This window comes from Sturnus vulgaris, chromosome 1 (assembly GCF_052056855.1).
Source record: "Sturnus vulgaris isolate bStuVul1 chromosome 1, bStuVul1.hap1, whole genome shotgun sequence".
Lineage (NCBI taxonomy): Eukaryota > Metazoa > Chordata > Aves > Passeriformes > Sturnidae > Sturnus > Sturnus vulgaris.
Window position 1 is genome coordinate 104,470,549 of NC_142243.1, and position 18,277 is coordinate 104,488,825.

At 40.9% G+C, this 18,277-nt stretch overlaps 1 protein-coding gene across 2 annotated transcripts in view; it reads right to left on the bottom strand.

Annotated features, from left to right (window-relative positions):
- GNAL (G protein subunit alpha L) overlaps positions 1 to 18,277 on the bottom strand; it is a 182,928-nt gene that overhangs the window by 10,238 nt on the left and 154,413 nt on the right. For both annotated transcript variants that reach the window (XM_088172972.1, XM_014870848.2), the window contains exons 6-10: positions 6,448 to 6,502; positions 3,997 to 4,070; positions 3,097 to 3,155; positions 2,732 to 2,852; positions 1,385 to 1,515 (exon numbers count right to left, since the gene is read on the bottom strand). In XM_088172972.1, the coding sequence (XP_088029098.1) occupies positions 1,385 to 1,515; positions 2,732 to 2,852; positions 3,097 to 3,155; positions 3,997 to 4,070; positions 6,448 to 6,502 (440 nt within the window). The remainder of the gene's footprint in view (positions 1 to 1,384; positions 1,516 to 2,731; positions 2,853 to 3,096; positions 3,156 to 3,996; positions 4,071 to 6,447; positions 6,503 to 18,277) is intronic.

Genomic DNA, 18,277 nt, shown 5'->3' on the forward strand with positions numbered 1-18,277 from the left:
TTTGTTGGCAGATGAAGTTGTCACTGTCTAGGCCATGCAATGACTGTATTTACTCTCAGTGTAAACAACAATGCAGTGAAGAGATAACCTATTTATTTCCTTTCAGTGTTACCTCTCATCTAGGATACCAAAATCAGATGCTTACAAATATAATATTGTAAAGGGCAGAACTTATCAGAATATGGAAACGTATTTTTCATCCATAGTGCTGGGGGTAAAAATAGAGCAGCAGCACAATCAACAGCATATTGGAATTCAGTGCTGCTGCCCTTAAATAATGTCAGCTGAAACTGAAGAATAAGTGAACAACTACAGCTTAAAAATAGAGAGATGCTTCACGTATGAATATTCTGGATCACTCTAGATACCCACAGTGAAATCCCTCTGAGAAATACCAAAAGCCACTTTTTTTCTGACAATTGGTTTATAATAAAAAAGTGCCGGAAAATGCACTCAAACTCTGTCTCTGTGGTGTATGTTTGAGAAGGGGAAACTTGGGTGATGGAGATAAGATTTCTTCTGAAAGCACTTAGCATTACAAAATAAAGGCCAGATCAACTCAGATTTTAGAGCATTTCATTTATCCTCTGCCCCTGAAACTCAGAATCACATTCATGAAGTTCCAGACCTCAACAAAGGCTGAAAATAGCTTATTGCTATCTTGACCTCTGTAACCAAGGCTGTTGGTGGTGCTTGGTGGAGAATGAAAGCCTTTTCCAACAGGTGGCTGCAAGCACCACACCAGGGACATCACTCAGGTAAGGCAGAGGTGAGTGGTCAGAAAGTAAAAGTTTTACCACTTTTGCTAGACAGACCTGAGACCTTTGGGGAGACCTCTGCCTGGTATACACCTGGCATATTACCAGAGTTTACCTCTGCAATATGTTACTGTGGTGCAGGAACCATTGCACTTCTTGAAGATAAGAAACTGATTGCTCCATTACCACAGCTCTCTTCCTATCTACTGATATGGCTTTCCTCTGTTAAAGTTTCTTTACTAGTCCGCTGGGCTTCCCATCAGTATTTCAAAAACTGAAATTTACAGTGTTGGAGGATGTAGAATGGCTGCAAAACAAGTCTCATGAATCCCCAACAAAGTTCAGCAGTGTGGGAGGCTCAGGTAGAAACATCTGGGAAAGAGGGGAGACGTGTTGCTCTCCTGGGACTGGTGGTTCCTCCCAAAAGGTGAAGATGCTGTGGAGACAGAACCTCTTCAGACCCAGCCCATACTGGGGTGCCTGTGAACTATGCTGCTGGCATGCTCCTTACCTGACCAGCAGCTCATGTCAGTGTGTGCTTGTGCATGTGTGTGTGAGAGACAGAGAGAGGAGCTATGAGCTGGGCTGTGCCAGCAGGTCCCATCCCAGCACAGGAAAAACCTTACCATCCTCAGGTACAGTATAATGCGCGTATTCAGGAAAGTAATCTTCAATTTTTGATTTCCCTGCCAAGACTTTTTCAGCCAGCATGTCCTGTTTATTCAAGAATAAAATGATAGAAATGGTCCGTAACCACCTGTCAAAAACAAACCAAATGCTTGTGTTATCTCTAACATGCTAACCAACAAACACATATTACATTGATAGAAAATTTACTGGCTACCCCTCTGTGGACAGAGTGTGAAATAGTGTAGAATATGCTTCAACAGGAAAAAAAGATGACCTAAGTCATCTAAGTGATTATTTCGATTGGTCTGCACCTGTACTGGTGAGTATATTTGTAGGGTCAGTAAATACATTTATAAAAACTGCAGTAGACATTGCTAAAGAGAACAGCTTTCAGAATTATTTTCTAAATTCTCTTTTAGATATCAAATTGGGAAACTGATGACATTTTCTAGAAGCACCACAATTCGCAGACATTATTGTCTGCTTTATTTGGTTGTGATAAAGAAATAAAAACCAATCAAGAAAAGGCTAGAAAGCTCCCTTCCTTCAGACTGCTCTAAGCTACTGTTCATCCACACAGATATCCCATCTTTTAGCGTGGCCTGTATGACACCTGATGAATGGAAAGAAAAGAATGTCTCTTTTCTTCCCCTATTAATCCATCACTGTGACAATGTGCTTTGGGATGTGCAGTTAACATTCTTTATTCACTCTACCTTCAATTATTTCTCAGTGCACAGCATTCTCACAGGTATGTGCTGAAAACTTCATTGCCTTATTTTGCACATTGTTTTCACTTGTTCCCTACCAGGAGCCCATTTGGGTGGTTATTTGGTTAAGTACCTATGATTTACAGGCACTGTGACAGCATGGCAATTTAAAGGCAGCTCCAGTTAGGTAGGCTCTGAAGCACCATCCCCCAAGGCAGAGGTACCCTGTGCTCTCAGAACTAACCCTTAGGAGAGCAGCTGCCCATGTAAGGAACAAGCACAGTGAGTTGCTCCTGCCACTGCATTTGAGGAGGAGATCAACTGCTCCTCAGAGGATCCTGATCTCAGCCAAGCAGCACAGTGATGCCAGGAGAGGGTTTCCCCTGGCTCCCTTGTAGCAACCAGTATGGGGGGCTTGTCCTTTCCAAGTTGTTCACATGCCCTGCATCTTTTTGGCCCAAATGTTGAAATGCCACATGCACTGCCCCTGTGCCACAGCCCCTGCCAGGGAGGAGTGTCACTGTGGGGACGCTCAGGCCCAACCTGGGTATTTTCTGAATAAACAATTTGAGCCTACAGCAAGGGGAGAGGAGTTAATTAATTAAACTGGGCAGGAAATGAGGTTTGGTTTACCTATTATTCCAGATACTTTTGAAAAGGTCCAGGGATTCCCGTAGTCTGTTTGTGTTATTGTCTTCCCTTATTACCATGTTGTAGCTGCTGCAAGCCACAACGAAGATGATAGCTGTGACATCTGGACAGAACACACAAAAGAAAGAAGGAAAGAAAGGAGAGAGAACAGAACATGTCCATTATCCCAGCACATACTCCTCAGGGTAACACCACCATTACTCACCAGTTGGCCAAAAATACCAGAAAAAAGTTATCTGTAACACTGGATTTCTGTACTAGTGAGGTACTGTGTGTGGATATGAACATTCAGCTGCTCACACCTCAGGGAATAAGTTCAAAGTAAAACACGGAATGTTTTTACTTACCATTAAAGCACTGGATCCATTTTCTTCTCTCATCTCTCTGGCCACCTACATCAAACATGCTGTTAAAAAGCCATAGGATGTTATATCACTTATGTGCACTAGGAAAAAATCACACGAAGCATGCACAGCACGAGGATTCAGTTTAAAAATCTGACAGCTCCAAGGACGGGGCAGTAAAATATTGCCTGAAGAGGAGAGAGATCTGCTGATGCTGTGCTGCATGTCAGAGACAGCTGCACTGTTCCACCTGCCCTGCTCTGCCAGGAGAAGGCTACTGAACCCATAAAATGAGAAATACACTCTTCAAGGACAACTGTTGGCCTTTATAGTCCACAACAGTGCATATGGCATGTAATGCTGTACTATAAACAAGGAGAGGTTTTAGGATATTTTGAAGGGTGGTAGGGAGAGAGCATCTCTGTATGGAGGAGGACATGAGGCAGCTCAGCCCTGTCAGCATTGCTACCTTTCTAGGCAGGAGCTGGCAAGAGAAGCCAGTCTGACTGTGGGTGCTTTACAAAGACACAGCAAAAAACTCTGACAAACACAGAGCTTGCAGCCCTCTGGAAGAAGGGAGGATTCCCACTGACTTCTGTGAGCTCTCATCCCCAAGGGTATTTCATGATTTTATAGTGCTATACCAATGCACCAGTTTTTACAAGCAGCCACACACAACCCTACCATAAAGCATTGCTAATATATTTAACTAATAAATGCTATTTCTGCAAAGTATGAGGTAATTTTACTAGGACCTCTGGAAAGAGAGCTAAAAAGCCAAATCAAACAACTGAAAACCATCCAGTCCCACCCCTGCTATACCATGCCTACATGAACACAGAGATCTGAATGAAGCTGTTAAAAATGAGTTTGATATTCATAAATCATTACTAATAGACTTACTGGAAATTTACTTTATCTACTTGAAATCTTGTTTCAAAAATCCCTGATGTCAACACTCTGCATCTTAATAGGTCCTGGAAATGAGAACACAGAAGTTGATTAGTATGGCTTTTTTTCTAACCTAATTTTGTTCTTAAAAGCTTGGAATATTATTTTCCATGAAAAGCCTTAAATGTTTCACTTGATGAAAGTTCAGAGTTGTTGGTAAATCGGCATTTGTCTGTGCTGACATGATAAATAAACAATAATGACTGCTGCATTTGATTTGTGAACTCAGAAAGCAGGAGACCCCATCTGTGTTTTCCTTACTGCCCACTGGAACCTGTCCTTGATGGTCATACACCTTGGTATGTGATGAGGATAATGAATTCTGAAGTTACATAAAACTAAGAAAAATGTTATTCATGTTGCAAAGTCAAGTATTCAAATGTTAGAAAACTCTAGATTTACAGTTGCCCAGGCAACCTTAACTCTGCCCTCTTTTGTACTGAATGAGACAGGAATCCTATCGAAATAATAGCTTGTGACTGAGTAATTAAAGCTCTGTTACAGAGCACAGGGAACAGAATTTAAGTAGTGCAGAAATATGGCATTTCTTTCCTATTTTTTAAACTAGCAATATTTTACAACTTAACCAATTCTCCTTTCATAATTAAAAATAATAACTTCCTCGATTCTCAAGGGGACTAGGCAAAAGCAATTTATGATGCCCCCTTCCTGGACAGAAGAAGGCAGCCAGTGGTGCAGAGTGCAAGCACAGCTTGAGCTCTTTCCCTATCCTACTGTCTACTGCTTCTGGTAGCCAAGGCAAACCTTGGCTGCTTTGACAGCTGCATGCACTCACTTGAAGGCCACTTATTTAATACTTCTAGTTATTTTATATGTTACTGTCATTTTCTGTCACTTGCTGACTTTGTTATGGTGCAAAAAAAAAAACCAACCAAAAACAACCCAAAAGCCAGAAGCCATGGGAAGAGGGGAAATTAGTGCTTTTTACCAGTTTACTCAGCAAGGCAACTGATACAGAATAACAGGACAAAAGCAAAAGACAATCCCCCTCAGAGCAAAAGTCTTCCACCTGCCAAATACCAAGGGCCTTCTCTGCTCTTTCAAGATATTTCTCCCCAAAAAAAGTATCTGGAAAAATTTCTAGGTGATGAAAGACTACTTCAGGTAGAGAAGGGCCTCCCAGGAACAAACATGCCAACCCTAACGTAAATAATGAAAGCAAAAATGAGGCTTTTCTTCACTGACTCCAGAGGAGTAATCTCGATGCTAAAACCATGAGGTCTTGATGGAACAAACTCCAGTGCTAATTGCTTTGGTCTGAAAATGTCTTGAGTGCTTGAATAATTGATCCTATATTGGGTCGACTATAGGACACACTTGTGGTTATGGACCTACACTAGGTCTGAAGGAACAGGCTCTTCTCTTCATGCTTCCTTGGGTGATCTCTGGCAAGTCACCTAATTTCTCTGAACTTCACTCCCTGATTGCACAGTGAGATTTGCCAGCTCTGTTTTATTTTTTAAAGGGCATCCACCTGTTTTATGCTTTGCATGGTTAGACCGAATTATCCAGTGCAGGGATTCTCTTCTGCCACCTGTATTTGGAGTTTATGACGTGGCCCACAGTCTTGGCTGAGACTGCTAAATGACAGTAGGATAGCAGCACTGAAAAATAACAGCTTCACAATGTTTGCTGAAGAGACAGCAAAGGAAAGCACACAGCCTGAGCTCAGGGAAGGCTGCCGAAGTCAGGCAACATGGTGAAGCCCCTCTCACTTCAAGGCTGCAGCAGTCCAGCCTTAACATGAATGTGTTTGTCATTAGAACATTCCATCGAGATGTATCACAGCATCTGGGAAAAAAATGTACTGTCTTGTAAATAAGGCTTAAATAGAAACTCTGCTACCCACAGGAGATGGGCACAGCTTGCAAAGAAGAAATCTGCAGGCCTGCAGAGAAGCTTTCAAGCTCTGCTGCTGCCACTGGTGCTCTCCCCTGAATCTGGACACCTTATCCACTGCAAGCTTTAGCCTCTGAAGAACCTTTCTGATAGACATTGGAAGTCTCCCTCTGGGATCACCTTCACCATTGAAATAAAGCATTGCTCATCTGTAGCAAAGGCTGGTGAGGGAAACCATAACTTTTTACATGTATGCTTTCTGTTCTTTTTTCTATTCACCTTTTTTGTCAGACACAGAATGGGAAGCAAGAAGACAAAACTGATGTATTACAGGAATCACCAACCTAGATGTTACAACAGTAAAATATGTTTGCACCACCAACATACCTCTTCTTTAATATCCGTAACTTAAACTGCTAGACCATATTTTGCTATTCTGCCATATGCCCTGTTTCAGCTGCAGTAGGGACTAAAATAAATTACACAGAAAATCCAGATGAATGTCAGTCTTGGTTCAGACCCTACCCCATTATTCTTACTAACCTGATCTGTGGGTGTGTAGTCATCCATGCTGACACTGTCAATTCTTTCTAAAAAGCTAGAAGAAAAAGAAACATGCACTTAGATACATAAAATACTGTCTGGTAGAAGACATTTCACTACCTTTTCTAGTTTACACTCCTGCTGAAAAGTAAAACAAAACTTGAATGGTAAAGTTAGGAGCCTGATTATTTCCTTATATTTGCTCAAGGTTACATTTTATAAGCCAAACAAATATTTTACCCAGACTTTGTTTCAATACAGCACTTTTAAACTTACCATTATGCAGTACTCAGAAGTGGTTCAAAATATAATTAAAATGTTACAATTTTGTGATGTCCACTAAAAAATACTAATTAGAACTACAGATCATAACATCATAAAACTGTTAAGACTTAAAAAAGATTTTGGGATTTAATATAGAAAATGTGGCAAAGAGGTTCCCTTATTTAGCATAATGCTAATCAAATACAATGTTATGCTAATTATGTTCTCAGTAATGTTAGCAGAAATACTTGTTAGGATATACAAAAAGCTTTGGACTGACTTGCTGCCCTCCAATACTTGCAACTCAAGTACGAAAAGTGGAGGCTAATGAATCTGATTCTTTATGTCACCAAAACTCAGTGATGCACAAAGTGAAAGAAAGACTTACAGCTGCAGAGAAGGGAAAGAGAAAAGAGAATGAGAAAAAATGGGGGAACTACATTCTATGGTTATTTAAAAGATTTTTTAAGCTTTAATTCTTTCATAATATGTGTTAGAATGGCAGCACTTAAGGACATAAAATGTGATTTTATATTTATTGCTAAAAGAGGTCGGTTCTTCTCTCTAATTTCCATCAATTTCTTAGATTTCCTGTGAACCTAGCTGGCTCATTTTCCCCTTCTGCCTGTATGACTTAGAAGCGTTCTTGAATTTTTACATTGTTATTTGGTATTTGGCAGTGAATATCCCATTGGATGACATATCCCACTAAAATATTATCAAGACTTCTTTATCAAAAGGCAAGTTTTCCCCAATTTCACTTGAGTGTGCAATGGAATACATGTCCCACTTAATTGCAGTGGGAAAGAAAGAAAAAAACAGTGAACTCCTGACATAAAATGTAATTCACTGTTAACACAGGGGTCATATACACTGGTCAGTTGAAAAAATAGCCCCCTAAAAGCTGTTTGTAATTCTCGTAGCAGTTTCCCACGGATATGAACTGAAAGGAAAAGAAAATACTCTGTATATGTATTTACTTATAATATTTTTCCTTTTCAAACCTCCATTGTTATGGCAGGGAAACAAAACGCAGTATCTACAGTTAGAATATTCAGCTTTTCTTTCTGGATGATCAAGGTGCGGATGGCTAAGCACAGGGTTTAAAAAAAATAAAAATCACTGTTTAGCACAATCCAATATGTGCCTGTTAGCAAAACTATATGGAAGAAACCCTGAAGAAAAAGCATCATTTCACAAATCCTCCTTCCTTGCCAAAAGCCCTATAAATTTATATAAAGATATAAAAGTACATTTTTATAGTCAGCTACAGTCACCATGGGAAAGCAGTTGTATTGAGGCTGAACCTTTTGGTCAGATGATTGTCATCACCTTGACTGAGCAAAGTTTAAGTCCAGTTATCCCCACGGTTCATGCAGACACTGGAGCCTCAGAGAGATGCATTTTTATGTGGCACACCTATTACTGAGAGAACTCTCACCTCATGCTTGCAGCACAGAATATGAAAAAAGAAGGGAAAAAAGCCCAAAGCAAAAACTTCCTGATCAGAGTAATTTTCCTTAACATGGTTGTTCTTCTAAGTCTATTCCAAAGTACAGACCATGGATGACACAGAAAGTGATCTATTTAAGAGTGTAGACTGAACTCAGTGTTTGTGCAGAAATACAACCCCATCACAAACCTTGCAAGACAGCATGAACTGGCTTCTCTTGCAGAAACATGCCTTGTGAAGTTGGTGTATAAATCAGAGACAATACATCTTGTCTCCACAATACCAGGACTATTTTGGCAGAGCTTATCCAAAATGGTTCAATACAGTATTAAGTGCTAACTCACACGTTTCTCACCTATACAGCAAGTACTTAAGGGAGGTTTTTGGTTGCTAGCATTTGCACATTTCAAACAGGCAAATTAGGGTAAGGAACAGAGGAGTAAGGAGTAATGCAGTTACTATACACAATCCATGGCAGTTTGGGAAAGAAGTAAGTCTCCTAATTAGATGTCCTAACTATGAGCTGAAGTCATCTTTCACTTCCAGCAGAAAGATCAGTTTTGAATACCCTAAACTGGCACCACAGCTAAGAGACAGCCAGCTCTGACAAATATCATGTGCTTAAAAAATATCATTTGACACAGCAGCTGTACCATTTTATGTTTGTAAGGCTGCTGCCTGCATGTAAGCCATATTAAAATAAATGCAATGATTTACAAGGTTTTACCTGCCACCTTGCTGTAACAAGCTGGAATGGTACCGCTAGCATCCAATAAATCCACTAGCAGCTACTATTAGGATTGGGATAAATTTTGTAGCTTTATAGGAAATTAACCTTTCCAGTGTGTCATGGACAAGCTTCCTAAGATTTCTTCTGCAAAGACATCGTTAAGTGTGCAATGAGATTTCTAAGACAGGGAAACACAGGCAGCTACACTATTACCTTTTCAAAAGAAAATCAGTTCTTGAATATCCTTCATATAAACTCTCTACTTTGCTAATTAGCACAGCATCAAAAAATAATCCTGACAGGCAAATGTACATACTGGGTACAAGAAATGGATTCCAGATGAGATAAGGAGTCAGTACTGCCTCATTTCTAAACACACTAACTTCATTCTCATTACCGTATTAAAATGGGAAAACCAAAATTACTTTTCTAAACTGCTTTCTAGAGAACATTAACTTCACCTAATCCTAATTGTTTTGAGTAATTATGTTCTGACAAAATATAGATTATTTTATATATATATATTTACAGCAAATTTTGAATTTACATGACTGAAATTTCCGTTTAAAGAGCTTAAAGTACAAAAAGATCTCTCAACTGTGGCGATGCTGATGTCTCAAAGAATAAGTGTGAGGAAAACATAATAACAGAAGAATGAATAAAAACGGACACCAAGTATTATTTATTCTCTTTTTAGATTCTGTTTGGTTTTCTGTGGGTTTTTGCTGTTGTTGTTTTGTTTTTTCCCCAGCTTGGGGATGTAATTATTTTCATAGAATCATGCCTTTTTACAATACTGACAGGTCTTCTATTTATGTGGCTTCTATAGAAACCCATACTCAGGATTTATGTTAATTCTACAGTGACTGTTTTGCATGTACGTGCAATGAACTTCAAATTCACACATTCGATTCAAGAGTGAATAAAACAATAACATCATACAATATTTACATTTCTATTTCACAATTTTGGTTTGACTTATAAGGGATTTAGTCAGATAATTAGTATGACATTTAATTTCTTTTTAATTTTACATAGAGTGTTTTACATTTCCTTACATGGAATAGCAGAAACTACCCTTTTCTTAAGAAATTAATTAGGCAAGGTATTGGAAGGAAAGTCTCCTCTGCTCTGTTTGGAAATGCAGTGGTTTGGCTTAGCAACAAATTAAAGCAAACTAAAATGGACCAAAAAAGTTAAAAAAAATCATGAGCTACTGACATTATTATATCTATTATTAAGCTGATCTGTAGTTTTATAAATATCTTCACTGAGTTTCCTAGGAAACTCAGCTGACACTTAGTTTGACAAGCCATCTCTAAATTTTATATTATGCAAGCTGTGAACACAAAAGTACAGGTTTTAGATGTGCCTGCCAGTGCATGTGGGAACTATCAATAAGCATTATTCTCTTTAAAAACCATGGCAATTTGAGCAGCAGTAGCAGCTATATAAGAATTTCTGAAAAAAGGATTCATAAATGCACAAATAAAGAGGAGGTAATCGTACATGAAAATCCTTTTCTCACTGAATAAATCACTACATGGCTCTGTGTAGATATTCTGACTCCACAAACAAAATGACAATTAAAAGAAAAGTCGTGTCTTGAGAATAATATGATAGACAGAAAACTCATGCTATATTTGTAAGTGTACTTTGACATCCAAAGAGCTGGAAAGATGAAATGCTAAATCACAGATCAATACAACAAACCAGGCATTTTAATAACTCTTGATCTGCTTCAACCATTTTAATGCTCTCACTCGAACATTCCATGGACTTACATCAAAAAATTCCCATGGAAAACAAAAAAAATCAAACCCATTCAAAATGCTTGTCTCTTTGAAAGGAAAAGCTATTGTGGCAAATCTTTAAGGTTTTAAGTTCTCAGAGTGAAGAATCTCAAAACTATCTTCAGGTAAGTTCTGGGGTCAGCAAACCTTTACAATTTGGATGGACCATTAAGAGCTTTGCAAACATCTCAGCCAGGCTCAAATAAATAAGTAAATAAATATGTATGTATATGGAACCATCCAGTACTAGGACTTTTAATTCCACTCTCCTTGGATATGAAGTCACAGGTGAGGCAGATACTTCACAAGAAAAACACATACCCCAAGTCTCTAGGGAGGTGAAATGGAAAAGACTTTTTTTAGTTTCTGCTGTGGTTCTCAGGGCCAACATCAATGTTGCACTTTTCCCCCTTCTTTCCCCCTTTTCTATATATATATATATATATATATATATATATATGTAAAAATCAGCTAAGCCATTATAATCCTGGTAATTTTTCCTGCAACATTTGTAACAGGAAATTGCGGATTTCTGGTTTTGAGAACACCTGAATACCTTAGGTTCTAAGGTTGGGCTTCAAGCAAACCCACACAATTCTGATATATTTCTGGGTAACTGAGAAAGACATAATGAAAACAGCCTCCAGTAATATTCTAACCCCTAAAGGATTCATTTTCCCAAGTCATTTGCTGAAAATATCGGCAGAAACCCCTCAGAAGGCTTGGCAAAATTTAGCGGCTAAGGATTTTCCTGCCAAATTGAAATCAACACTATATTTTAAATACAGCTTCCATGTGCTAGAGGAGTGCTTCCCTTGTCTCCCTCCACACCACGTGCAGCCACGTCCCACCAGGAGCCACCATTTGTGTGAGGGCACAGCAGGGCAGAGGGAAGAGGGAGCATCAGACCTGTTTGGGATCCACCCCGGCTCACCCTGGGTGCTGTGCCCTTGTTTTGAAGCACCAGTTGTTGCTATTATGGGACAAAACACCCAAAAAAAGAGACACGCGAGTAGCGAAGATGCTGCTGGAACAGACCGCTGCCTCCAGCAGGGTTGGGAACCCGCGGATCGGTGATGTGTTTGTCACACACACGGGTCTGGCACCTGCTCCGAGCCCTGTGACCTCGCGGCTGTACGAAGGCTCGGCTCATCGCGGTGACACGGAGGTGACACGGGCGGTGCCAGCAGGGGGCGCTCTCCGCCCGGCTCCCGCTCCTTTCCTTTTCCTTTCCCTTCCCTTCCCTGCCCACCCCTTCCCTGGAGCGTGTCCGCAGGCGGAGGGAGGCTCTGCTGGGTCTCGCCGTGAGGCTTTTGCTCTAACACAGCTAAAACATGAATTTAGCAAAGATCTTCTGAATTTACCTTGCTTATCCCCTTTTCAGTCCCGTACTTGCCCACGGCCGGGCAGCCTCTCAGCAGGGCTCATGCTGTGCTGCCCGGGGCTGCCAAAGGGCTGCGCGGGGATGACGGAAAAACAGTGGGAGTTATCTACAGAAATGCACCTTCACCCATCTGCAACTCTCAGCTTGCCAGCAAGGAGACCCTGCTGTGCCAGGAGATGAAAAGGTTAAACAGGAGGCCAAGAGGCAGAGCAAAGTACAGTCATGCCTGAAAACCGCCAGCTCCTTATCCGCCCAGGGAAGTTTGAGGATCTGTGGTTCAAAGCATTTGCCCAGCCCTCTGCTCGGGCCAGGAGCTGGGTCACCACCCCCCTGCTAAGGACCAGGGACAAATGAGAGGATTGTACAGCCTTTAGCAAAGCCATGTGTTTCCCTAGAGCAGCACCAGCCACTGTGCATGCTCCAGACGGAGAAGGGCAGTAAGACTGGGAGGGTCTCTGGCCACCGATGGTGACTTCTCCTGGACACCCAAGTTTGCTGCACAAGCATGACCGGGAGTGTGTAACCTCTCTCGTTTTGTCACTGGCCATGGCTGCTGCCAGCTGTGGCCCCAGCCATCATGAAGTCACCGAGAGGACTGCTGTCAAGAGAGGCTTTAGTGGCACCAGCCATCAATGCTCCCTCATGATCACACAAAGCTGGAAAACTCCAGTTTGAACCCTATTTACTGATGACAGCTTTGGCCAAGACACCAAAAGCAAAGACAGATGATGATGGATGCAACCAAGGGCTCATACACCACTCATCAGGTGACCTTCTCCTGCAAAGGAGCCAGACTGCCGGTGGCAACTGGGGGCACATTTGGCGAGGAGAAAGAAAGATGGTCAAAATCTGTAGTTTTCCTGGTCTATAGGTTTAGTTAAAGGAGTTTCCTAGCAGACATCCATTTCAACCTCACTTTCTCCACCGCTAAGTATGTACTACAGAACATCTCCAAGCTTCAGAGGCTTTGGCATGTATCCAGCTATTAACCTAAACAAATACACAAAGATTCAATTGCATTCAATGTTTCAGCTATATGAGTAATATCTCCTTTCTGTTTAATAAGAGCAACCTCACTCTTAACTGAAAATACATGAACTAAACTAAAAAATGAATAAACAGTATGACTTCCATGACTGCTTGCCCCACCAGTTCCCTTAATTTGTTAAGAAGCAGTGCGAATTTTGGGAAATGCATTTCTTCCTTCTAAATTTAGCAAACTAACCACTTCTTGGCTTAGCAGATGTTTTTGCTTTCCGAGCGAGAGGCCTATGGGGATCATCATTAACCCTCTTCTTAACATAAACACTGACTAAGACTTAAATCTGGAAAACTGTCATTCACACAGAAAGGTTAACAAGCTCCAGCAGAAATGAGACTCATCAGCTGCAACTTCTGCCACATGGGATCTCAGAGAACAGGGAAGATGACAGGCAAAGAGAGAAAAAAGAAAGAAGGTAATTTATTTACTTATTTTAAAAGGGACATTATTTTCCTTCTGCGTGTGTTCAGACGTTTTATTCCCACGGGTGCAAGTGGTGGAGCCACTGCAAAACACAGACTAAGAATGAAGCACTGATAAAATCTGAAGCTTAGACTGGCACATGCAGACCCTCCTTCTGACCAGCCTGAATCCACTAAATTCGCTGTATCTTCTTCCTTGTGAGTGGATAATCCTAGGCAGATAATCGTTACGTGCATATTGATGCACCCATGAAGTGTTTATACAGACACAGATTTGAGCTCTGTAATGTAAAGGTTACACAGAGCACATTCTGCAGTCATAAGTGCCATTTTGAACAGAGGACCCAAAGATAAAAACCTGAAAACAGAAAGCTCATATTGTGGTATCCAGAGAGATCTGGATCCTGACTGCTTTGTGAGCTGATGTATGGGAGATTAGGATCTCTTTATCCACTGTCTGAATGAAACAACTGTTTAACATCTTCCAGCAACTACACAGACTGGTGCTGAGAGAATAGGGAAGGAAAGCTGAGAATACCTGAAACATCAGAGGAGACACATGAGCAGAATGCAGCTGTCCCATCAGGACCTGCAGAATGTGCTTTTTGACAGAATAACAGATCAAAATGTTTGGTTTATGTCCCACTAACTAAAGTGCATAGAAGACCTCACCTCCATCTCTTCTGGTGAATTCTTCAAAAAGAACTTGGACTTTTATGTTCAGGAAAGCTGAGCTGTGGGGAAAAGCCTTGATAATACTCAAAGCTATAAAATGCATCAGGTTTACAAGCACCAGATACATACCATAGCATTGCCAGGGATGTCAAAAGTTAAAACGTATTCTCACTGGATGTTGCAAATAGAGCTTCCCCCGTTGCTTACAAGTTTATCTTTCTATCATAATGGAAAAACTATTTCAGCGCAACTTACACATTCTGGTTGATGGTTTTGCTTTCAAAAATGGTTGCTCTGTAGATATCTTCCTAGTGTACACAAATTCACCAAGTACTGTGAGCCCTGAAGAATGCCAAATCCAGGTTAGAAACAGCAACGACTGTTGGAAATTGAAGATCACTTACTCTTGTGGAAGTGGTTTGGAATAATAAATCTGTTATGGTGACTGCCAGAAAGGAAAAACCAGTTTGACTGGAGTTTTCTACAGAAGAGAAAGCAGAAAATCCCCAAACGGGAGAAACAAAGGGAAAAAACCACAGACTGAAGAGGAAGTCACAAGAAGTTTGTGTTTACCTGTGGCACCAGTCCAAACCCAGTGCAAGTGAACTTGCTGCCAAAAGTTCTCAGGCCTAAAATCAATCCAGATGATTCCAAAAAGAGGATGCTAATACTCTCTCGAAAACCCAGATGAAGAGAAAAGTGAATTCTTTAGGATGGTGAACACTCCTGGCCAGAAGAAGCACATATGCATGTTTATTACTGTTTTCAGACCTGTGCATTTTTGCTGACACTTAAATGAAAGGAACAGTGTGTTAGAATTCTGAGCAAAACGAGTGTATCTGTTTGCTTTCAGCTATCGTGCTTGTCAGGTGTTGACATGGAAGGGAGAATTTGAAAATTCAAGAGAATTGACATGGCTGGGGTCTGAGTGAGTGCTGGGGTTAAATAGGAGAATAGCAGTAACTTCAAGGATTAACATTGGGATCACAGGATCAGCTCTCATGAGAATGTCTTGGAGGCTCCAAGACACAGGCCACATCCGGAGTTTCTGCAGGTAACACCCATTCAAGGAATATGAGGGCTCCTATCAACCATCCTACCAAAGAAAAAGCTTTCTGGGATTCCATGTAAAACCTGAAGTATGCCATCAGTGCAAACTAAGGAAACAGAAAAATGTTTCTGGAAAAGTCAGGAAGGCAACCAGCTTTCTGCACAGTGGAAAAAATAAACTCATAATGCTGACCTTGCAGAACACCTGGTACAATTTCTTTTACCTTATTGCAGTTCATGAAGTACGGTGACAGATAATTTCTCTTCTGCACTCCTTAATCCTTGTCCCAGCTTTAACAGTGCACTCTCATACCTTCACCTTGTGTGAAGGACAGGTTTCACTAAAGGTAAGGGTCATGCTGGACACAATTCTATAAGTAATCCTTTGATGTGCCAAGCTGCTGTGTGGTTCACCAGCTTCTTCTCAGAGTTACTGATATTGGGACATTACCTTGTCAACATTCAAGGCAAGAAAACTTGCACAACACGGCAAAAATTAATGGCTCAGGAGTTAAAAGGACAGAAAGATGATGAAGACTGACATCCTTCCAGCAGTTCCTGAGCACTAAACCCCCAAACATCTAACAGAACCACTTTAGAGGTAGACCTGTTGTCTCCCCTTTAGCAGAGCACAGAGACACAGCAGCTGTTCACCTTCAACGGGAAGGACACAAAGCTTGTTCTTCCCAAACTTGCTCATGCCAGGCACCAGAATTTATTAGGGCTTCTCTAATTGTAGTCTAGACCAGATGGGTAATCCTTCTTATTCCCACGCACAACATACTCTGAAGCTATTAATGAAAAACAGTATCAGGTAAATATCTGTATATGATCATCTGCCTTAGAAATTACCAGGTGAAAGTAATAACATCATGCAGAGGTCTAACAGTACAGATAAAAATGCTAGACCTAACCATTAGAGTCATAAGAAAATCCCTGTATCTTTGCAAATGCTGCTGCTGAGATGTTTTCATTAAATCACCATTATCCTGCCCATTTTAGAACAGGATATATTTAAACCACTGAATGTATTCAAGCAACTGGTCACACCACCTACAGCTTGGCTGAGTGATTACCTCGGGTAATCACTGGAGGAAGGCATGGAGCTAAAGCAAGAAGATGAATTGTTACTACGAAAATGGAAGGAGAAGAACACAGTGACTATGTCCAACTTGCTAATAATTGGCCTAATTCCATTTAATAGCTATAAGCTATTTAAACAAGTTATAAAACGTAGTGTTAAAAACTAGCCCTACAACCCTGCTAACTGTACATTTGAGGAAGTCACATTAACAACTGTTTACTATTAATAGAGCATTTTGTGAAAAGCATTCCTAATGCTGCACTCCATATAAGTTTCTTTACATTCTCATAAATTTTCCTTGGCTTTTACAGTGCACAGTGCATTTGTACTATTAAAGTAACACACGAATTGAGTTTGAGGAATGAGGAAAGTAATTATGCAACAACCTGACTATGTCCTGCTTCAAGTTACTTTAAAGATTAGGTTACGCTTCCGTTTTTAATCTCTCTACCCTGTACCCAACAGGTGGTTGTCATTTCTTGGGTCTGGTTTATGAAAAGCTGGAGCAAAGATATCTTGGCTTGTGGCTAACAGAGAATTTGGCACCATGGGCAATCCTTGCTGCTCCCTGTGTGGCCTCCACACTGAGATGTTGGCTGCCACCATCTATGGCCCGAGGTGAGAGAGCTTGGGAAGGAGGGGGTTGAGCAGCACTGGACACACTGTGCTGGTGCTGCAATACAGCAGCATAGCCCAGCCAGCCTGAGGATATGCAGGGAGCCACCTGGGAGCCTGGCAGCTGCAGCTCCTTGCAGGATTGTGGCCAACATCATCAACCTGGACGGCATGATAGTGCTACTGTGAGAATAACTTCAGCCTTTACAGCTGAAAAGTCACCCTGCCACTTCCTAGGAGCTATTGCTTTGTACCATGTTTAAATCTGCAAGGAAGGGCAGAAACTTGAAAAAAATCCACCGAGGCCAGTTTGGAATCCTGGACTGCTTTTAAAACTCATAACAACAGGCACCGAGGAGGAAGCTGAACTTCCTAATTTGTCTTCTCCACCCATATAGTTAGTGGAAAAAACGTGGAAGATTTATGCAACAGCAGCTGGAGAAGGTTGAAAAGGAATATACAAATAAGGCATAAATGTCAGAAACCCAAAGCCACTTGTCAGTTCAGATTTCAAAATGTTGAAATGTTATCTCTTTTTTTTTCTTTTAAAGAGAAGATTTAAAATACCATTCCCAGCTTGAATGTAACCTGTGGAAGTGAAAACCAGGAATCATTTATTCTCTAAATATGGAACAATCATTCATGTTTATGCAATGATTTATAGCTGCCTATATATATATATAGGCAGGTCATCCTGCAGTCAGGCTCTGAGGGCAAGTACAAGTTTTGTATTTTCAGGGAGAAAACTAGATGCCTTTTTATACTTTTGCTTTTTCTTTCTCACTGGAAACACAAGGATGCCTAAAACAACAAATTCCCTAGCAGGTTCTCTTTTCCTCATCGAACCGTACGACATTGCGGCTCAGATGCTGGGATATGCTCTGAGAAGAAGCGTGCCCAGCACGTGTGCTGAGAGTGACTCTTGTGGTGACCTCTAAGGATCTGAACTGCTTTCTCACAAAGTCTGAATTCAACCCAACTTCTAATAGAAAAGTTCTTCAGACTATTGCTCAGAGAGTTGGGTGCCCTCAGGAGGTGAAGGCAGAAGGATCCAAAGTGTTGAAGACAAAGAAGACGAAGAAGAAGAAGAAAATTAAAACAACAAAGGACCTTTATCCTCTGGGACTTTATCCCCTGGGATCTCAGCTCCGCAATGAGATGAAACTCTCAATCACACTGAGTTGGGCATTTTTCAAACAAGAAGTCTGGGAAGCTTCACTAAATGATACCAGACCTAAACTGCAATGTTACAGACAAAGCCTCAGCCCTGTGCGGAGGAATATCCTATTGAATTACTGTCTTTGCCCAGTACCTAAAA